Source organism: Daucus carota, chromosome 6 (genome assembly GCF_001625215.2).
Source record: "Daucus carota subsp. sativus chromosome 6, DH1 v3.0, whole genome shotgun sequence".
Classification (NCBI taxonomy): Eukaryota; Viridiplantae; Streptophyta; class Magnoliopsida; order Apiales; family Apiaceae; genus Daucus; species Daucus carota.
In genome coordinates, this window is record NC_030386.2 from 30559069 (window position 1) to 30581512 (window position 22444).

Here is a 22444-nt window from a genome sequence, read left to right on the forward strand (position 1 = left end):
TTGCATCGCGCCATGCTTTGGATGCGGGCTGACTGTGCAACGAATATGCTTGCCTTGAGACTTGAGTAGCTAAGAATATATAAGAACTAACAAAAACCCCCCAATTGGATCAGATTCTAGGGTTAGGGTTCTTCAAACTATAATTTTACTTCAATTCAACCAAAATTTCCCGAAATTCTCGCAGCAATGGATCTAACAAAGAAGCGGAAGCTCGAGGACAACGGTCTCCTCCAGCCAATCTTCGATCTCCCTACCGCCGATGTTCGCAAAATCATCTCCTCCTTCACTACCGACCAGCTCCTCGACATCGTTCAAAACGCCGCCGTTCGGCACCTCGACGTGCTGGACGCCGTGCGATCGATCGCCGATCAAGACTTGTCGCAGCGGAAGCTCTTCATTCGAGGCCTCGGTTGGGACACAACCAACGAGAATCTCGCCGCAATTTTTTCGGCGTATGGAGAGCTCGATGAAGCGGTTGTTATACTCGATAAAGCTACTGGTAAGAGTAAAGGTTTCGGCTTTTTGACTTATAAGCATATTGATGGTGCGATTAGGGCTTTGAAGGAGCCTAGTAAGAAGATTGATGGTAGAATGACGGTTACGAATTTGGCGAGTGCGGGACCGGGTGGCGGTCCGGTTATGCAACAGCCGGTCGATGTGTCAAATAGGAAGATTTATGTTGCCAATGTTCCGTTTGAGATGCCGGCGGATAGGTTGTTGGGTTTTTTTTTGTCTTACGGGGAGATTGAGGAAGGGCCGTTAGGGTTTGATAAGTTGACGGGGAAGAGTAAGGGGTTTGCACTTTTTGTGTATAAGAGTGAGGATGGGGCTAAGGCGGCGTTGGTGGAACCGATTAAGAATATTGATGGTGTTCAGTTGAATTGTAAGTTGGCGATTGAGGGGAAGAAAGGGAAGGGAGGTGGTGGTGTGCAGGGGGAGGTACATGGGATTGGAGTTGGGGTTGGGTTGCAGCAGGGAGGTGTGGTACAGGGTTCGGGTGTCGTGGGGCAGTATGGTGGGGCTGGTGGAGTGACTGGTTATGGTGGTGTGGTGTATCCAGGAGGATTACAGGGGCCTTCGCCACAAGTCCAGCATTCTCAGAATCCATCGTTTGCGGGTGTTGGCGGTCCTGGTTATTCTTCACTGCCTAGTCAAGTACCGACTTCCATCGGTTATAATGGCAGCTATGGTTCTGTTGCTGGTGTTGGTGCACCCTATGGTAGCTCACAGTACGGTGGCCCTGGTGCTACAGGGTACGGAGGATTAGGTGGTTCAGCTACCCGAATGGGTGCTGGAGTTGGTGGATTAGGTGGTGCAGGATTAGGTGCTGGGGGTTTAGGTGGTGCAGCTACAGGTTTAGGCCGTAGTGGAGCTGCTTCGGGTCTGGGTGGCTCTGCATCTGCACTGGGTGGTTCTGCTGCTGGCTTGGGTGGGCCTGGTCGTATGTCTTCGCTGTATGGACTTCAGCCGAATTCAGCAGGAATAGCTGCAGGAACTTACTCTGATAGTGCACATTACAGTTTGTCTGGTGGCTCTGCATATCAGAACCAAAATAACCCGACGGCAGGGGCATCTCCAGCAGCTAGAGGGCCATACAGTGGAATGTACCCTCCTCGATATTAAGGTAGATTCCTTCTTTCACTCTTCTAGATTGTGCTTCTTATATCATAAGCTGTGCCTATTATTTGTTCTTGTTATCGGTTGTCAATCAGCCCTTTTGCTGTACAGATTACCAGCATTGAAATTCTCTTCCTTGGTTATGGTCGGTTAGCTCCAACTAAATGTGAATAGTTTCTGCATTTTTTCTGTTAGATTCATTATTTTGTCAATAAGTTTATCTCTGTAGTCGATAAATTGAGTACTTTCTGTGCGTTATGTTCTTTTGTTGATACATTTGTCTCTATAGTCTGTTCTTTTGTTCGTGTTGGTTTTTGTTTTTTCGTACTTATTTGTGACTTTCTTTGTTTTTTCGTACTTATGGTAGATCTTTGTCACTGCCTACTAGTATCATTGTACTAGGTTCATGGACCTTTGTGCAGTATGAATTACTCTGCATAGGACATTTGAAAGCTTGTCGGGGTATGCGGACAGGAAGATATATTGATACGTCCGCATGCCTTGCTACAGTGCTTGATTGCTGAAACATGTGTTTAGTTTTTCTTCCTGTACCAGCATATTAGAAACTTTAAATCAAAACAGAAGCGTTAGTTGCTCACATATCTTGGATGTCATAATTTCTGTTTTTTGCCCAATAAATAGTTGTTGCAGAATACATGCATGTTTGTTAATTTAATTTTCTGATTTCTCAATTGAAAGTGATGTTTGTAAGCTGTTATGCAATAAAAAATAATTGGTGTGCAGTATTTTATATTCACTATAATATACAATATATATCACTAAGGTAATAACCAAAAAATTATCGAGTTACCATAAGTTTCTTTTGCATTGAAGTGAACATGTTTTTTTTGGGATCTCGAATTGGAGTATATTGTCTAGTCCATTGTTATTGAGTCGACGACTAGTCGGTCGCCCAGTCGGTGGATAGAAAAACTCGTTGAGCGACTTGAAAGAAAAGTCGCCCATGGGCCAAATCCGACCCGACCCGGTCCAAACTAGGTTAAACCCGACCCGATTACAATTTTTAACCTACACTTACCGTAAATCTTCATTCGCTGCTGCAAACATTTGGAAACATCTGGCAGCTTCTCCCCTTCGTCTCCTTCATCAGCTCATCAGCTCCTCAGCTCCTCTCCGGTAAGCTTCTCTCCTTCATCTCTCCTCTCTCTCCCTTCTCCTCTTTCTCTCCTCTCCTCTCTCTGTCTCTCTTCTCCGATTTTCTCTCTGATTTTCTTTAGTTTTCAATCACCCCGCTCGTATGTATATACACACGGTGGCGTGTGTATATATTCTGGGTTGGGGACGCGTGTACACGTCTCTCGTACATCCACACAGACCGACACCACGTACTCTTAGTTTTAATTGTTTTTGATTTACTTTTATATTTTACTTTTCAAAATTAATTTTAAATTCTAATTTTATGTAAAAACATTTATCTAAACCGTTTTTAATATTTATTTTTTTATCCTTTTTTTCCTGAAAAACTATTTTAATTTTTACCAAGTTTTATTATATCAAAAACGTTTTAGTAATTATTTTTATTTAATATTAATTAATGTTGATTAATATTTTGTTTCAACTTTTATTTTAAAAAATTACATTCTAGTTTTAGTTTACTTAAATTTTATTTATTTTATAAGTCCAGATTGATTAAAAACGTTTAATTATTTTTAATTCATATTTAATTTAAAAAAATATGGCTTTTTTTTTAATGTTCTGAGCTTTTACACGTGATCAGCAGCCTTGCCCCATTGATTTCCAATTGTTAGTTAACACAAATTTGCGGCCAGAATGAACGAAAAAATTTCCAAGTAGTCCTGGAACATCAACGTTTAAATGATTTGGTGTATGTTCAATACAACCGGAAGATTGATTCCCGATTCAAAAAGATGCGTGAACTTGGAGAAAAATATAATCCACTAATATTTGAAGACTTGGAGTGGACTAATGATTGGATGAATGATATTGAGGATAGGTTTTGGAGTGCGGTGGATATAGCTTCGGGTGCCTCACAAGGACTTGAGGGACGCACTTTACCAAGAAAAGCTAAAGGTGGTTCAACTAGTGATATACGTACCTACACTCGACGTGGCACTAGTTCGACACTACATGATGATGATGATGATGATGGATGGGGGGAAGATGAAGACCATACTCCTATTGATGATATGGAGGTGGAAGATGACTATGGTGTTCCTCCCGATCCATCTTTGAAGAATACTCAAGAGGGAGATGAAGATTTCATGCTTTGATTAGTTTATTTCACTCATCTATTATGTTTTTATTTGCTTAGGGATGCTTAACTTTTGGTATTTGAACTTATTGTCTCTTTCCTATTTGAAATATTGAATGATGTGTTTTTATCTATATTATATAATCTTTACTATATATATATATATATATATATTTATGTATATCACGACTTGTCGACTAGTCGATTCCAAGGTGTCCGGGCGCCGAGGCTCGACTTGTCGACTTAATAAGCATGGTCTAGTCATTTGAGTTCTTGAGAATTGGATTATTTAAGAGAAATAAGTGACCACTGCTATAGATTTAGATCTATAGGACATCTCTAAGCACAACATACTCATAGTATTTCTCTGTTCTAGTATCCTAAATTAAAGTCCTTCCGAATGGTTTCACATTATATTTACTACATCGAATCCTGAACTATGCTGCCCTTTCTGGATTTATTTTGTGTTTTTTTTGCTTGCGTTTGCTCCTCGTTTTAACATATTTGTATCCTGAATCCATGATGTCATTCTCCCTTGTATATATACATATACATATACATATACAGATAAATAAATACATATCTTCCACAATAAAGAATGTTTTTCTTCTTCTTGGATGAAATTTTTAGAGATAATATTTTTGCAGGAAACCATATTCTGCAGATGAGCGTGTTTGCATTTCGAGCTGAGTTGGCAATGATGAACTATTTATGTGAATATGTCTTTTTGTATGCATGCATTTTCTACATTCATGTCTCTGTTTACATTTTCTGGATATTGAGTTACTATTCAAATGTTTGTTTCAACGCAAGATATGTTTTTTCCTACTACGCTTTATGTGCATGAATGTTTTATGAGCCTTGAAGGGAATCATTACAATTATGTAGTGAGAATCTTATTCTGTTTTGGAAACAGTGAATCTTTAATTGGACCTGCTACAATGAGAATGTGGAATCTTAGTAGTACTCATTCAAGCAGGCCCTTTTACACACAAGCCGAAATTCTATTGCTTAAATTCATTTTTCTCCGCCCAAGTCTATATTTTTTTTTCCTCTTTGCACAATATGTATTATTTTTACTCTATTTTGTATTCTTTAACCTTACTAGCTAAACTATACGATTCCATTTTTCAATTTTTAGTCCATGTTGCTAGGACTCTTTATTTTACCTTGAGTACCCATGTTGGACATTTGACACTCGAACATGGGTACGGACAGACAACAATTCATTTTGGGCCAAAAACATGCATAAATTTCAGAACTTTGCCATAGTCCAAACTCCAACACTCAATACAGTGTCGTTGTTGGGACACTTTAATCTATGTATGGGAACTTATTATGTGAATGTCTATTGAACATTTGTAATTGAACCTCATTCGTCTTTGATTCTTTTTCTTGGGGATGTTGCTGCCTGTTTCATAGTTGACCTACATAATAAACTTGTAAAAGTAGGTCTAAAACATTGTGATTATATCTGCAGAGACTGTCTCATGTCATAGAGTATCATGTAATATATTATGATATTAGGCCTTATAATGCTAGTTAAGTTGTTCATGTTAAAGCATCATTTCAAGAATTGTATGTCAATAATATAACCTTATATTTGGCTCTTTTGCAATATTTACCTGAAACAGCACTGTAACAATCCCCGCTTGATTATATTTTTGGATTTATAGAAGACAAGAATGAATTTAAGCTAATACATACAACACCGGTAGATAAAGCACTAAAATGAATCTTTGGATTTCTACTTTTCGCCGTAATTCTACTTGTTTGTTCTCTCTCATGTTCCGACCTTATTAATTGGTCATGAATTTCATTATGGTGTGTCCTCAATTTCACATGAAAGTGATATTTGCCTTAATGATGGGTTTGAGTGAATACATGTTTGATTCAGGTGTATGACAGCTTCGTTGGACGCAGTTGCGCTTATTGCTTCGGATGATTGCATGAATGCAGACAATATGTACTCTGGGTTGATGAATGTCCTTATGTGTTTGGATTCATCTTCACTTCGTCTGCACATTATGACATGAATTCTTCATTTAGTTGGTTGTTTAAATGATTAGGTAGACTGTTTTTGTACTTTCTAATCACTGAACTTTATGAAAAGTAATTGTGTATGAAATAAGTAAGAACTCTGTTTCAGCGTATTTGTTTACTGACGAGTGTTTAAGATTATCAGATTGTAATTGGATCATGTACTCTGTGATGATTGTTATGGTTCTAACTATTGAGTGTTGAACATGAAAATTTATAGTATACTTGGCCGGAGTTTGTGATTGTATGACATTGTGTTTGCACATCTCTTTTCCTCAGAGTCATTTGACTAGAATATAATTTTCTTTCTCTTTATCAAGTTGTTATTTGTTAGGCTGGTGACTTCTGTTACTATGAGAACATGTTCTCTACATATATAGTTTTGTCTCTTAGTATTGTGCAAGATATGAGATAGCTTTCAACATATCTTGAGCTAGAAAATGTTGAGTGCCTTTCGAGGTGGAGTACTTGGTACTTAATTCTTCTAATTACATGCTTTAGCAGATATCTAAATGATATTAATGGCTTAGACAGCCAAATATGCGAAATAGGAAAACCTTTTAATGCTCGAGTGAAGGATTAGTATGTCTAAGTGGTGACTTTTGCTTTTCTGAACAATTGCATTTCACATTTGCTGTTTGACTTTGCTAATTCTAGATTCCTGTGATGAGGTCAACTATTTTTACTGTATTTAAATGTAATGATATAGTTATATCTAAAAAACAAATCAGAGACCCCATGTAAAGAAGATATAAATGCTGAATTGAAACATTTTAAAAGTGAAAGATATGTGTTAGAAAGGGTAGGATTTTCAGTCTGAGAAGCTGCTGGACTGTAGGTAGCTCAATTAAAACTGTGCTATAACTAAACTATATCAAATATAAACGTATATATCATAAACCAAAACTGCGAAAATTACAAGCTGCACTGCTGTTCACTTAAACAGTGTCCTTAATATCCCTGCCCCCCTTCCCCTCTACACCTACCGTGTTTATATTAATTGAACTTGTTAAAATCTTGAGCTTTATATCTTACTCATTAGTGTTCATTTGTGTTATTGCTCATTCATTAAAATGGGGATCCTAAATTTTGGTGAACATTATGTAGTGTGTGTGTGTGTGTGTATATATAGACACACACACACACATACATGATTGCTTGCTGCAGAATCCAGCATTGTCAAGCAACCATTGTAAGATTGATGACTGTTTCGCAAGAACAGGAAATGGGGACTCATTATGAGCTCTTACTCTTTTGAATACATCTAGTACTGCTACTGTTTAGTTGTGTAAGATATGCGTATCATCTTCAACAGTTTGTCATCTTTGCTTATACAGTTTTACGTTATAATCCTTTTTTTCATGAATTAATTAATATTACCAACTAGTATCACATTTAGCAACAAAAAAAAAAAAATAGTATTGATCCAGCTTGAATTATAAGCTGTCATCTTTTTAACTGTCCAAAATCAAATAGTTGTCATAGAAATAAATAGATCTGCAAGGAAGTATTGGACTAAGGCTTGAACTGTTTTCTATATGCCTTTCTGGGATAAATCTTTGTTGTACTTTGCAATTATGATAATCAAGTTGCTTTGAAAGCTAGACAGGAAAGATGTATGGTTATCTGTATTAAGTTGCTGTTTTGAACTGCTATTGCCATCTATTAATATATTTGGTTGGTGCTATTTCTGAAGTAAAGGATTCCATTTTTTTTATTTCTAATTTCCTTGAAGCTGTAGAGTTGTTGATATAATTTTGAAGGCTTTAGACTTCTGTTTCTGTTTGCCATCTGATTTCTGCTTCGCCAGTACTTGTTTATATTTGCTGCTCGCTCTTTATGATGTGGTTGCTGCCTGGTTATAGAGGAATCTGATGTTGATTTATACTTCTAAGTTCTATACATGTGTTCACTCTTTTTTTTCATTTTTCAGTGTGAATTGTTTTATTTATTTCCTTTCTACTTTTAGTGCACAAAGTTAAAGGTTCTCTTATGGTGGGGAAATTCTTTAAATACTCTTTCCGTAATTTTTTTATTTTAAACTTTCCTCGTCATAGATTACCAGCACCCCCCCCCCCCCCCCCCCCCCCCCCCCCCCCCCCCAAAAAAAAAAAATCCCCCAACACCTCAAGTCTCACACACAGCTGGAAACTCCAAATTGTTGAATTTTATTCTTTGATGGTAGGAAGTGAAGTTAAATTTGCTTGTCATGTTTAATTTTGAAGCAAATTGCTCATCATGTTGAATATATCTTATTTTGACAATTTTGTCTTCACTTGCCTGTACCCTGAAGATTTCACTATGTTCATGCTGCATTTGTATGCATGTCATGTAAAATGCGTGAGGTTTTCATATATGCTTCCTTAATGAAATAAACTCTACAATTATATATGAAGGTGAAAGTGGTAGCTTTTTCTAGGATCGACTTTGAATTAATTTATAAGCTTTTGGGCATGTGTTGGAAAGGGGACATTGTTTTTTGTAGCTGGCACCAGTTGGCTGTATGTCAATAGAACAATATGTGGAACAGTAGGTTCCTTTGTTAAAGATACTCTCTACTTGGTGTCTGGTGATATAAGCTTCACTCGGTGGTTGGGCAGCTTCTACTCGTATACTATCATTTGGTTGTGACAGTTGTAAGGAACAGAAGGAAACTATGTACAATTCTGATCATGCAAAGCGGTTAATTTCCGTTGTCCTTGAAGTCTGTAAGTATATAGTTTTATGACTGTATGGTCAGAGTTCATTATGAATATGAGTTGATGCTGGTCGCTTTCCTGATATCTAGAAGTTAAATGTCAGCAATCCTGAAGGTTTGCTTCTGAACTTGTAAGTTTAGACGCCCTTACCTATACAGGCTATTGACTGATTATATACCAGTTCCAGCCCCCACTGTGCCCCGCCCTGGGCCTTGTAAGCTTTATTCATCCAGCTATTAGGGAAGTACTGAGGAAGCCTATGAAACAAGGAGATAAAATGGCGCTTGAGAATAGTGGCCAGCATCTTTATTTGGCAAGTAAAGCATTCCATAGAAACTGTTTGATGAAATGCAAAGGAAAATGTACCGCAGGCACTTGCCCAAAAATTAGGCCTTTCAGCGAAAGATCATGAAAATGTTTTGTAGTACTTGTAAATATGGCCTTGAGACGGAAATCGTTTTTTGGGTGTTTTGTTTCATCCATTAGGCTGTATACGTTTTCCCAAATAAAAAGGCAAAAAATTGTGATATTTTATGTGGGTTTGAAAGTGTGCAAACCTTTAAACTGGCTTCTAATTATGCATTTGGAAACACAAAGCATCACTCTATTTTATCATTCAAAATATGAGAATCCAGTGTAACAGAAGTTACAGAAGTGTGTATCAGGTATTAGCCAGCATGGTATCAGTACCACCTATCGGTGCAGCCTCATTGGATATCCAGGTCTTGGTTTTGATTATGGCCGATTCTTTAAACAAATTCTTAACTTAATTTTGAATTTAAAATAGTTGTTTAAAATTAATATTTCAATAGATTTTTAAAAACTCTTTAAATTGAAGACTCTACTCTTTTTTATGCCGGGTTGTTGAGTTTAAGGAAGAAAAGAACGAAAAACTGATTATTTATCTTTCTAAGAATGGGGAGAAATTTTTTGAATAAATATTTTTTTTCAGGGTTCTTAGGTTTCTTTTCCTTTCTTTGCCGATATATCACCCGAAAACACCTTAAAAATTTTAAATTCTTCTACTATATCAAACAACTTTGTTGACAATTATTCCCCGTCCCAATTTGTTTACGTTCAATATTTATATATATTTTGAGTTTCCAATAAAATATAGTTCTATAATTTTTTTTTAATTTGCTTTATAATTTTTTTCAAAGAATTGTTTTTTTCAAAATGTATTATAAAACTATAATATATAGAAGTCTAAAATACGTGATAAAAAATAACTTAAAGAAGGTGTCTATGACTAACTGTATCCAATTCATACCCACCTGTCTATAAATACGATCCACCCCATTTGGTTTCTGTTTTTTTTCACCCTCCTCGCTCTGCACTCTGCAGTACTCTCTATCTCTGTATCTATACAATCTCTAGTCTCCATAGAAACAATGTTGAGATCTGCAATACAACACTCCCTGAGGAGAGCAACCTCTGCTTCTCAACAATCTATTACCTGCCGTAACTTGTCTTCGTCTTCTACACCACATCGTAAAGTCGCCGTCTTGGGTGCCGCCGGCGGCATCGGCCAGCCACTATCTCTTCTCATGAAACTCAATCCTCTCGTCTCTCAACTCTCTCTATATGATATCGCCGGTACTCCTGGTGTCGCCGCCGATGTCAGCCACATCAACACCAGATCGGAGGTATCCTCTCTCTCTCTCTCTCTCTCTCTCTCTCTCTCTCTCTCTCTCCCACACACACACACACACAAACATCATTTATGCAAGTATATAATTTACAGGGCTTCAGTCTATATTTTTATTTATTTACGTGTTTAATGAATCAGTAATTATCATTATCACTAAAATTTAAGATGAAATTTGATATATTCGTGAAGCGATGAGTACAAATAAAATTAGAAATTGACTACATCACATTAAATGTTGACTACATTAATGGATTGCCTTTACAATTAAGCTTTGACTCTGTGATTTAGTTGTCTCCGGGTTGCTTGTTGTAGGTCATGGGTTACGTTGGTGAAGATCAGCTAGCTCAGGCACTGGAGGGATGTGACATTGTCATCATTCCTGCTGGTGTCCCGAGAAAGCCTGGCATGACTCGTGATGATCTCTTTAACATCAATGCTGGCATAGTCAAAGGGTTATGCACTGCCATTGCTAAGTATTGTCCCAATGTGCGTGCTTTCGTGCTGTTTCTTGTACTTTGAATTCCTTTTTTGTTGTTTTTTGATGACACATAAATTTTCTTTTGTGGTAATTTGTGTTGGTGTTTATTTCAGGCTCTTGTTAATATGATAAGTAACCCTGTTAATTCCACTGTCCCGATTGCTTCCGAGGTGTTTAAGAAAGCAGGTACTTATGACGAGAAGAGACTCTTTGGGGTGACTACACTTGATGTAGTCAGGGCAAAGACATTTTATGCCGGAAAGGCTAATGTTAATGTTGCAGGTATACATGCCTTCAAGTTAGTCATGATTTTTATGCCTGTAGTGTCTGCTCTCGTTATGAACTTTAACTTGCAATTCTTTGTTTCAGAGGTCAATGTGCCAGTTGTTGGTGGTCATGCTGGAATAACTATTCTCCCATTGTTTTCGCAGGTACTGGACTTGTTTTGTGTTCATGAGTTTGTTAAACCTAGTGTTTATATTAAGTTTGATTTTTCACTTTGTTTTTATGTTTCAATGAGAATAGGCTACACCACAAGCAAACAATTTGTCTGATGAAGTACTTACTGCTCTTACAAAACGTACACAAGACGGTGGGACAGAAGTTGTTGAAGCCAAGGCTGGAAAGGGCTCAGCTACACTCTCTATGGCGTAAGTAAAATTTTGTTTTGATTTCCTTGTGGTGTCGAATTCTAGATGTGCACATGTACAACTTGCTCTCTTGCAGCTAAAAGATTGTACTGTCGTGATATTTACGTAAATGGAATGTTCACTAGAATTTATGCAATGGCTTAAATTTATATGTATGCAACAGCCAATGTGCTAGTCAGTTAAAGAAACGGCTAGAGTCCTCTTTTCTCTGTTTTTTGCTTTTGTGCATTGTCTGGAAGTTTAAATTATGTATCTCAGAAGTTTATATTTTTATGATTTCAACCCTCTCGTGGTGTGTCTATCGAGTATAGGATGTTAGAAAATCGTAATCGGGCTGCTTACAAGTGCTGTAAATCTTTTAGAAATTCTGAGCTATATTCTTGTCCCTTCTTTTTTTTTTTTTTTTTGGGGGGGGGGGGGGGGGGGGGGGGGGGTCATGCCATATGTTGTTCTACCCTAAAGAGTTGTAAGCATGTAATATCTCTTCCTAATTTTACAGTTATGCTGGAGCTTTGTTTGCTGACGCTTGCATGAAAGGACTTAATGGAGTTCCAGACGTTGTTGAATGTTCATTTGTACAGTCAAGCATAACTGAACTGCCCTTTTTTGTGTCTAAGGTATTCTCTTCTCACTTTTTTTTTTAATTTTGTGATTCACAGTGAACACGTTTTTTTTAAATTAGATTTTTTAATACACTTTTTTTTTTAATTAGATTTTTTAATACGTCTCACTGAAAGCTAATTAGTCTGTCATGATCTGTTATTGTGAATATCTTTTACAATCAAGTGGTAGTAAATCTTGCAACAATATTCTTTCCCCTTTATGTTTGGTAATGCCTTCACTTGATCTCTTGCTTAATCCAAGTGAAGTAACTAAATTAGTCATTTTTCGAGAGTTGTTTATCCCATCAGCTCTATTCCAACTTCCAAAGAACTTGGGCCATGTCTATTTAATGAGACTATTTTCCAAGGGCTTTTAGCATATTTTGTCTTTTAGTTATATGATTGTAGTTAATTTCAATAAAATGATTACAGTAGTGACCATCACAAACCTGCAAAAAATTGCAAAATAAGTGGATACTGGAATGCGCAATCAAATTTGCACATCTTTTAGTTTTGTGCCAAAAGTAGGAAATTATTCTAGAAGACGCGCACATTCAATTTTAATGAAACAAGCTTGTTGGTGATGCAAATGGTTAGCAATGTAAAAGCATGTGATGGAGCCTCGATTACAACAGAAAGAAGTGACCAGACATCAATGGTCCAAAGCAATGACTCGAATGTTCTAAATTTGTTTAGCTTGATTTAGATTTTAGGCATCTATGAGAGTTGAAGAAGTTCCATGGGTGGATGAGATGAGAGATTTGCTTTTTTCTCTTTATTAAAGGTCAGTTTTATCAATTTGCGAGTTTTTACTTTTGCACACTTTGTCACCTATGTGCAACCTCTTGACTTGCAAATCTCACACCAGCTCAGGAAACACGGAAAATAGTCTATTTGTATGTTAAGGATTTTGTTGTGAAACACCAAGTGCAAATTCTTGAGTCTTTTCTTCTTGCAAACAAACGATCAGGTGAATAATGTTATTAAAAAGCATCTAAATTTAGGTGTCATGGAGTGACTCTTCTTGCACTGAGGTCTTAATAAGGTTGCTTTCTGTTATCCTGCAGGTGAGGCTTGGAAAAAATGGTGTGGAGGAAGTCCTTGGGTTAGGTGCACTTTCAGACTATGAAAAGCAAGGATTAGAAGCTCTTTTGCCCGAGTTGAAAAGTTCTATTGAAAAGGGTATCAAGTTTGCCAACCAGAGTTAAATAAGTTGATTTATGTGAAGATCTGAGTTCTGCAAAAAGTATTTTATGTAGAGTTCTGCAAAAAATTTGACAGCTCTGTGCTTGTTATGTTGCTCCTTGAGTTGAGGGCAACGATTTTTCGCTTCAGCAACATTGGTATCAAGGTAGTCCAAAACTTCATAGTGAGGTTGGGACCATGCATCTCCCATCGAAAACTTCAAAATTAAATAGTTATATTTTTATTTTCTGGGCGCGTTTAGATCATTGGCATCAATAAATGGAGTTTGCCTAAAATTGTGGGACACTAGGATAGAAGTGAAATTTGCTTGAATATGATTTGGAAAAGAACAATTGGGAGCAGAGTGGCCTTGGAAATAGTATATATATGACATGGTACAGTCGAATCTGAGCTATAGACATCTCTTTAATGAAATCTTTATTCGTAAAGCGACTTTACAGGGTACCTTTGTATTAAGGTTTTAATGCACTAATTAGCCAGAGTTTCATCATCATTGTAAATATCAGAATTCTAAGACAGAATTCTATGAAGACTAGTGTCGTCTTGTGTATGATTGAGGAGAGTGAAATTGAATGGAATGAAATGAAATGGACGAGACTAAAGGGATACGGCTCAGAGAACATTTGAAAAAGGAACGGCTCAGAGAACATTTGAAAAAAGAACAGAATGGATGAGACTAAAGGGATATAAATTATAATCATATAAATCATGTAAAAGCTTAGACCTATGCTTAAATTGTTATGGAATGGATGAAAAAAATAAGAATTTTGAACATTCACTATTTTATAGGTCAAATTTCATACCCTTACTTTCATTTCCATTCGACCCAATCAAAACACACACAACCTACATTTCCCCCAACTAAAATACACAACCTGAAGGTATTTAGGTATCTGTACAAGTTGGTAGGAAGAAGACAATATTATATTACAACACATCCACTCTGTAAACTGAAGCAAATTGTTCACAAAACGTTTCAAGATTTCAAAACTATTCTCTAATTAACTTGTAACATCCAATAACATTAGGGCAAGATTGATGTCAATCAAATAATTCTTATTATTAGCAATCTTTTTATGCCATCTGTGCAGGAAATGGTTCTAATGATTGAGCAATTAAAAAACACTGTTCATCACATCACTGAAAATTGATCTTCTCTGAATTGGTCAATTTCAATTTCGGATCAACTTATCAGTCAATTAAGGGATTTACCATACCCATTATAATTTGCCAGCTCAGATCTTCATTATTGTCTTTGTGCTTCTAATAGCAAGCTTAAGATGGACCATAGTCAGCTTGTCAAGAATTTACACTCCATGAGCAAAATATAAGGGAATAAATGCTCTTCATAGACAAAACTTGCAAAGATTAAGTGACAACCATAAACAAATCACTTCAGTCTGCTAAGCACCTGGCAATCCTTATTCTACTCCAGCCTAGTCCTAGATGATCAGTCTCCATCTGATCCTTGTGCAGAAGAACTATCACTGTCTGAATCTGCAGTAGTAGTATAGAGAAAGTTAGCCAATAAACATTTAGAAGTAATGCGCCAAAGCCTAGATAGGCAAGAAGGCCGCTACATCAAATCATGAAAAAAAAAATCAACCACCACCAAGAAAAATATAATTACCACTTGAAGAAGAATCAGAGTCACTGGTAGAACTGCTAGAACTACTTGAGACATCACCACCTTGTTTTTCTGCTTGGACAAGAGATTTGGTAGCAACTCTCGTATCACCTGCTTAAATAACCAATTGAGGGGAAGAAACATGTTAATAAATCTACATTACGTATCTGGCTTGCGGACACCCTACTAAAAGTTTTGAGATGTCACCTGCTTTACTTTCTTCAGCTGCAACTGTAAATGCCGGGTCTAGGTTCTGCAATGATCAAGTTCAGAACAGAACATAAATATATCATAATATAATCGGGTTTATATAAAATCAAGGAATTAATAATTAAAGTACTTACAGGCGCATGAATACTTTTTTGAGCCTCTGCTCTTGCTTGAGCAAGCTCGGCTCTTCTCCTGTACTTGCTCAAACTCTTCTTGTAATTTGTAACAAACCTATCAAGTTCCCAAAGTGTTTCTGCATCAAAACTGTCAATATCTAATTCAATTTCATCATCTTGTTGTTTGAGTACAGAATTTCTCTTCTTGATTATTTGAACAACGCTTTCAAGCTTTTCCACAGGTAAGCTTTCAAGGTTTACGCTAAGTTTCCGCTTCTCGTCAAATGTCATGTCCCTCTTATTCAGATCCTTAGCTTTAGGCTTCTTAGGAACAGGGGTCTTAACAGAAGGAACAACAAATGGCTTAGGTCTAAATTCAACAGGTTCTGGCATGTACTCAGATCTATCCAAATCCCTCTCCGGAAAGATAGGTTGTGAAGAGGGAGGAGTTGGGACCACCTTTCTTGACATGGGAGTAGGCAGCCCACCATAATGATTCATGTCAAAGATCAACTCGGGATTATACTTGGCCTCTATAACAGCCCATCTATCTTCAAAAATTGTAGATAATTGATCTGCCATTATGTGAACATCATGTCCCATAGGATTATATGTCTTGGCATTACGAAATGTGAGCCTTACATCATCAGCAAATTCCCTCGGGGACTTGTATAAGTAGTGTGCTAGCTTACTCTTAATGGTCCCCAAATCCATTGGATGTTTGATAATATCATGATAATCATGTAGCCCAAGCGCCCTGGCATTGACAGGTTCATTAAAAACCCAACCATGTTTGTGCTTCATCAACCTTTGCAACAATTCTCTACAACTCTTGAAGGCCTGATTCCAAAATCTATCTATACTGGATGCATAATCCAGTTGTCCATGTTTTCTACGACCATTAGATTTCACCTTTTTGTTCGTTTCAGGAGGCAATCTGTCTTTTGCAAGGAGAAAATCAGAATTCCGATAATACTGATTAGCTTTTGGCGTCCTCTTCTCTTTCTCAATATATTCACTGAACCCGTGACTATGGTTGTTGTTCTGTGGCACAGATACATTTAAATGCCGGAAAGCGTGACTATTATTAATGTTCTCCGGCACTGAAACATTTAATTGCCGGAAAGGCCTGTATTCCTGAACAGTCACAACAGAATCCAACTCAGAATTCACTCTCATTAACTGACTTCCATCCACTAAATTGTCATTCTCCCTTACAGAAGCAAAACCATTATTCTCCATTACTGAATTGCTTACAGCACGAAAAGGCTTCAACTTGAGATTACGCACTGAAACCACCTCAGAATTCACTTTAACTACTTCCCTCCTCTCATTGTTCTCTGAATGCTGAGACAGACTATAGGCAGCAGCACCAACAGGAGCAGCAGCAGTATTAGAACAAACGCCGCTAAGCTCAACCTCCTTAGCTTGAAGCTGTTTAGACATAGACCGAACCTGATCAAGCTCATTAAGTAATTTCCTCCTCAGCTCCCAAATCTCATCTCTCGAATTAGTGGCCGCGAAATTAATCCTAACCCGATCATCAACCCTAACCACAACCGGATTAATCACGGCGTTCCCATTTGGCACCTCTTGCAACTTATTCGTCGAATTATCCCCCTCTTGTGGCTGATTCTCATTCGACAACCCATCTGACACCCCATTCAACGGCGACAAATTCTTCGGCACCTCTTCCACCTGACTCGTCGAATTACCATCTTTCTCAGCTAAATCCAATTCCAGCGGCCGTTCTTGAACACTATCACCCCCTTTCTCAACACCAACCTTTTCTTGATTATTAGTAATATCAGTGATAGTCTCAGTAGAAACCGCCTCGTTTACGGGTGTGGCAGAAGAAGTAGCAGGCTCAACAGCACCCGTATCGCAATTCTTGAAACGTTTATTATGTTTCTTCCTCGTATAAACCTTACTCAAATCACCCCACCTTTTTTTTTCTTGAAATTCAATTGTAGCCATTCATACATGTAAACAATTCAACAAAAAACAAACAAGCCCTAGAATCCCTCCAATCAGATACGACTAGTACAGACCCAAATCAAACAAAAAGATGCAATAAAGATGTGTTTATGTGCATAAAGGCGAGAACTTTACATGATAAAGAGGTTGAATTGGAACAAAATTAGGGCTTAGAAGTAGAGAATTAAAAAGAAAGAACAAACCTGGGAAATTAGGGTTTGGAGAATTGGGGGAGACGAAGGCAGATCCGAAGTGGTGGATATTTTGGGTGTGAGCGGACTTATTTATAGGGGAATGGAATCATACGCGCTTGTTGAATCGTGTGGTCGTGAGGCGCTCAGTTTTTACACGCGTGATCCTACGATTGTAAATTAATCTGGGACTCTTTCTCTTCTGTCCTACAGATAATCATAATTGCTAAATGCAATTCAAAATTGCTTAATGCAGTTCGCTGAAATTACTGTTTAATCCTTGTATGATGATATCTGTTAAATGACATGTATATGCATCGATGTGAACATTAATTACTCACGTCATTTTCATTTATGTGCACAGGCAGTGTTCTAAAAATCCCCGATTTAACCGATAAATCTCCGATTAATCCCTGCAAAGTCGGCCACCGATCCGATTTTTGAAATCCGATTAATCCTTATATATATTTCATAATCGAAGTATATGTGATAAATTATTAAAATTAAAATACTATATTACTTTAAATATGAATAATTATAGAGTTTATGAATATAGTAAATATATTAGTTACCAAATAGCTAATATAATAATAACTATTAAAATAAGCCCGATTTTAACTCCGATTAATCCCCGATTTCCGATTAATCCTTGAATCGGTAGTTCAACCGATTAGGTCCGATTCCCGATTTCTGTAAGACTGGCCCAAACCTCTGTATTCGTTCGAAACATTTGTTCTCGCTCTACTATTGTAAAAATAGAATACAATTCAAAATTGCTTAATGCAGTTCAGCTAAATTATTGTTTAATCCATGTGTGATAGCATACATGTACATGAGTACTGAGTACTTAGTCTGAGTCATATGCATTAATGTGAGCATTAGCCATTAATTACTCACCTGTTTTAATTTATGTGCACAGATTTTGTATTTTAAAAGACATTTGTTCTCGTCCATTATGTGTATTTAATTTTTTTATTTATTCACTTTTAAGTTTATTGATAAATTTGTAAAAGCAAATTAAGTTTTATTTTAGGTATAATAGTTAGGTAAATGGTTTAAAATAACTGTAATTTTTTTTATCAAAACTTCATTTTTGTATTTGTGATAAGTCATTTTTCAAAATTAATATTAGATTAAAATGTTGAATATACTTTAATTTCATAATATATAATTTATTATAATTTTATATGAAAATATTAAAATAATTAAATTACATGATATTATAATAAATTCCAAGTTCTGTTTTTCAAAGGTTATTTGTCTTATGAAATTTGTACATTAATGATTGCGCTAATAACAACAATTATTTGCAAAAAGTATTTTAATTAAATATATTTTTTAATTAAAAAATCAGAAAAATATTCATCATCCTTAAATTATAACTTCTAAATTTTCTTAAAAATAACATATATTCCTTCCGTTTCGAATATCCACCTTTTGAATTTTTAGCACATATTCTAAAGTTCGTTGACCATAGTCATAAATATTTTTTCTCATATTTTTTTCTGAGAATAAATTCCTTTTTATAATATTTTCATTCAAAAAATGAAAGTTTTAAGATTAATATTTTCAACTATATAGTCAAAACTTATATTATATATGTTAAAAATTAAAAAAAACATATATTTAAAGATATTTAAAGCTGTAGTGAGTATGATTCGATTTGCTCAAAAAATTTATCTTCAATAATCTGAAATATGAATTTATTATAACATATATAATTATTTTATCTAAATAAAATTTTTGATCTTTTACGTATAAAATTATTAAAACAAAGTATATTATGATATGAAAGTATATTCAACATCATAATCTATACATTAATCTTTAATCTTTAAAAAATGACCTATCACAAATACATTTTTAACCGAAAATTATAGATATTTTGAACCATTCATCTAAATATTATGAAAATAGACTAAAAATTAAAACTTCATATAACCAAATGTAAAGAATGAAATTTTATTTACTTTTAAAGATTATCAATACACAAAAAGTGAATAAATAATATATAAACACGCATCATGAGAATATTTTTACATAATTGCTAAATGCAATTCAAAATTGCTTAATGCAGTTCGCTGAAATTACTGTTTAATCCTTGTATGATGATATCTGTTAAATGACAGATGTATGTGTTACAGTAATAAGAATAAGAATCAGATCAACTTTTTACGAAAATAAATAAGGAAATGTTACCCTTTCTGTATTGGTATGAATATTTAAATATTTAAATTACTAAATAACTAATTCGAATGCAAATATAATTTAACTATAACTTAATTCTTATGTAAAATATTAGTATAATTTAAGTAATTTTTGATTAAAATTAAAATTATCATACTATATGTATTATATTTTTTAACAAAATTATATTGTAATCCTTTTCCGCAAAGAAACTCAAATATTTATGTTGTCGAGCCAAAAATAGTCGACTGTCGTGTACTGTGATCAAGATAAGTTATAAATTCGGGAATAGAATACATGAATTAATTTGTATATTATATTATGATAATTATGATAATAAGTGTAGTTTAAATATTATTAATTCAAATTAAACAATAACATCAAAATCAATTTTTCGACATTAAAGATTATTTTAAATTTTTTTGTAATGAAATTATGAAGCGGATAAATGTTTTTTCAATAATAAGAATAAGAATCGGTGAATTCAAATATTTTATGTGTGAGGAGTATCACGAGGAATGATGAATGAGCGTATAAGAAATACTCATAATTATGAAGTACCGTAGAGTATGGCTGTCAAACGGATAATTCGGATACGGATATGTCTATATCCGTATCCGTAACTGTCGAATTCGGATACGAATAATATCCGCTTTATTTCGGATACGGATAATTTTCACTTTTTCCCGGATACGGGTGCGGATATTTCGGACGGATGTCGGATATTTTTTATGATCATACCGTATTGACGATGATTTTCGAACAAATTTTTTATGACTAAACTCAAATGATATTTTTATACATGTATAAAGTATTTTAGTATTTGTATAATTATATAAATTTTGTATAAATGTATTATATAATGCATATACACACACTACAAGCTAATAGCATAAAATTTTAATTAGGTATAATTTATATATTATATAATTTAAATATCATATATGTATTTAGTTTCGGATTCGAATATCACGGATTCGGATACGGATAATATCCGCTTTTTCTCGGATACAAAAAATATCCGCTTTTTCTCAGATATGGTGGCGGATTTTTCGGACGGATTCGGATTTTTCAGATTTTTTTGATAACCCTATCTGAAAGTGTTTTACTTATTTTGAGATATGTTGAAATATGGAAAAATTAATTTTAATTGAAAAATGTTTGATGCACATAATTGTGTACAAAAACATGTAAATAATGACATGTAGCGAGTTTTAATTGGAATGGGTCCCCTGCATTTACATCAACAACCCCAATTAAAACTCACCACATCATTTGCCACAATATACAAAAATTATATACACAATTATGCGCACCTAGCACTACTCATTTTAATTTGTGAAAACAGTTTAGGATACTGCATACTGGTGTCTTAAAAAAAAAAAACATATATTGGATGTCTTTTTTTTTTTTTTTTACAAACAAAGAAGTTTTCATTAACTAAGACATAAAACAGAGAACAAGCTTGCAGATAAAATCAGGTTGAAAAACAAATAACATGCTAAAAACAATTAGCTGATTTATTTTAACACATAGAATTTAAAAATTCTTGAAATTGAAAACGAGATCAAAGACATCCTAAGCAATCCAAACAGCACCAGCATCCCTGACAACAGCAGCATCACAGTTAATTGTATCACATAAAAACTATTGGTAGCCCAATGTTCAGAAACCCCGGTTACATAAACTGACGTCGGAGCGACAATACCCCAGCTATCTATTTGCCGGATAACAGCTATAGACATGTCGAAAATGAAAACTCCATAAGGATGAACAATCTTTAATTGTGAAAGGTGAGCTCTTCGCTCTTGAAATAATCACCGTCGCCTTGATATCAATGCGGACTTTCCAGATTCCAAAAGATATCAACAGAATCATTCTCATAAGAACCAACACCAAACAAATCCAAATACAACTAAGCAATAACATAACCAAACACCCAAAAGGAGAGATAGACAAACACTCCAAAATGAGAGACGCATAAACACCCAAAAAATTAAGTTCTTATTAAACAGAATTCAATGAAAACGGAAGAAAAACAAAGATTTGGGGCTTTCCATTAGAAAAATCCAATGGAAGCCCCTGGACTACTTTGAGAGAAAACAAGTGGACTGGCTAGGGTTTTTTGTTTATTAGATGAGTTTTTAGTTTGTATATATATTGGATGTCTTTTAATATACTACTACTCTGCTAGAATGCTTTAGTTTTGATAACATCATTTTAGAACATTATTAGGCTTGCCTTGCTATAAAGCCCCACTGCAGAAATCAAGCAGGTCCTATGCAGTATTCATTTTGAGCTGAACATGATTACATGAACATAAACTTAAATTACAGATAAGCAGTGCACCATTGTTTTGTACGAATATGTTGCATTTCAATCAAAATCAGAGGTGATCATGTATCAAGGCAACTATAAATAACTAAAAAAAAAAAAAAGAAGCCGAGCCAAAAAAATCTACTCCCTTTCAGCTTTTCTCCAAAATTCATCCCAGGCAATCTTGTCTTCATCTTCCTGTAAAAGGCTAATGATGTTTAGGATCAGGACCTCCAGGACTCAGCCGATTAGTCTCGTAAAATCCTCCTTTATTCGATTCATGCTTTCGCATGCTGACTCTTATAATTTCAGTACCAGTCTCGATCAATGCTTGCTTCCTCTTACGTGGAAACGATTCGAGAGGACGAGCTTCAGAGCATGTTACTAGAACCAAGAAGAATACTACGCAGAACCAAAATCTCAGTCCAGCCATTTTGACGTTAGCTGATACTTGTACTCTGAGATATGATGTTTTGAGATTGAAATGTTGGGGAGTGTTCAGATAGGATAGGAGGGTCGGGCTTTATATAGGCCTCCTCGCAAAATTTTCATATTATTTTAGTCGAAAGTGTACAAAAAAGAGGAGTCACCTAAGCAGATTCAAATTCGATATCATTCTGGTTGACAATGATCCAAACATCGTC

The 22444-nt window shown here is 35.3% G+C and overlaps 3 protein-coding genes across 9 annotated transcripts; 2 read left to right on the top strand and 1 right to left on the bottom strand.

The window, feature by feature from the left end:
- Positions 1-9118, top strand: LOC108227478 (UBP1-associated protein 2C). 4 transcript variants are annotated; one of them, XM_064080403.1, is made up of 2 exons: positions 1-1624; positions 8823-9118. In XM_064080403.1, exon 1 carries the CDS (start codon positions 187-189, stop codon positions 1621-1623), a length of 1437 nt encoding a protein of 478 aa, XP_063936473.1. In that variant the 5' UTR covers positions 1-186; the 3' UTR covers position 1624; positions 8823-9118. The 4 variants fall into 4 exon arrangements, with proteins under 4 accessions (XP_063936473.1, XP_017258120.1, XP_017258121.1 ...); XM_017402631.2 differs by lacking the exon at positions 8823-9118 and adding an exon at positions 8287-8645; XM_017402632.2 differs by lacking the exon at positions 8823-9118 and adding an exon at positions 4498-4681.
- A 772-nt stretch (positions 9119-9890) lies between these two features.
- On the top strand, positions 9891-13404 carry LOC108227345 (malate dehydrogenase 1, mitochondrial). 3 transcript variants are annotated; one of them, XR_010284800.1, is made up of 9 exons: positions 9891-10235; positions 10553-10726; positions 10832-11000; positions 11088-11149; positions 11244-11368; positions 11868-11985; positions 12677-12754; positions 12839-12940; positions 13038-13273. XR_010284800.1 is itself a non-coding variant. In XM_064080404.1 (7 exons), the coding sequence occupies exons 1-7, from the start codon at positions 9981-9983 to the stop codon at positions 13176-13178; spliced, it is 1044 nt and encodes a 347-aa protein (XP_063936474.1). In that variant the 5' UTR covers positions 9893-9980; the 3' UTR covers positions 13179-13404. The 3 variants fall into 3 exon arrangements, 1 of the variants encoding a protein (XP_063936474.1); XR_010284801.1 differs by having other exon boundaries at positions 12844-12940; XM_064080404.1 differs by lacking the exons at positions 12677-12754; positions 12839-12940 and having other exon boundaries at positions 9893-10235; positions 13038-13404.
- Positions 13405-14217: 813 nt separating this feature from the next.
- Positions 14218-17374, bottom strand: LOC108227344 (transcription factor GTE4). 2 transcript variants are annotated; one of them, XM_017402436.2, is made up of 4 exons: positions 15148-17374; positions 15011-15056; positions 14807-14914; positions 14218-14673 (listed from the first exon to the last, which is right to left on the bottom strand). In XM_017402436.2, the coding sequence occupies exons 1-4, from the start codon at positions 17104-17106 to the stop codon at positions 14627-14629; spliced, it is 2160 nt and encodes a 719-aa protein (XP_017257925.1). In that variant the 5' UTR covers positions 17107-17374; the 3' UTR covers positions 14218-14626. The 2 variants fall into 2 exon arrangements, with proteins under 2 accessions (XP_017257925.1, XP_017257924.1); XM_017402435.2 differs by having other exon boundaries at positions 14807-14917.
- Positions 17375-22444: the final 5070 nt, after the last annotated feature.

Coding starts and splice junctions, on each gene's coding strand:
- LOC108227344 (XM_017402435.2), bottom strand. CDS start 17,106: ATGGCTACAATTGAATTTCAAGAAAAAAAAAGGTGGGGTGATTTGAGT. Junction 14,918..15,010: donor AGCTGAAGAAAGTAAAGCAG/GTGACATCTCAA, acceptor TGGTTATTTAAG/CAGGTGATACGAGAGTTGCT. Junction 14,674..14,806: donor CTCTGATTCTTCTTCAAGTG/GTAATTATATTT, acceptor CTACTACTGCAG/ATTCAGACAGTGATAGTTCT.
- LOC108227345 (XM_064080404.1), top strand. CDS start 9,981: ATGTTGAGATCTGCAATACAACACTCCCTGAGGAGAGCAACCTCTGCT. Junction 10,236..10,552: donor ACATCAACACCAGATCGGAG/GTATCCTCTCTC, acceptor TGCTTGTTGTAG/GTCATGGGTTACGTTGGTGA. Junction 10,727..10,831: donor TTGCTAAGTATTGTCCCAAT/GTGCGTGCTTTC, acceptor TGTTTATTTCAG/GCTCTTGTTAATATGATAAG.
- LOC108227478 (XM_064080403.1), top strand. CDS start 187: ATGGATCTAACAAAGAAGCGGAAGCTCGAGGACAACGGTCTCCTCCAG.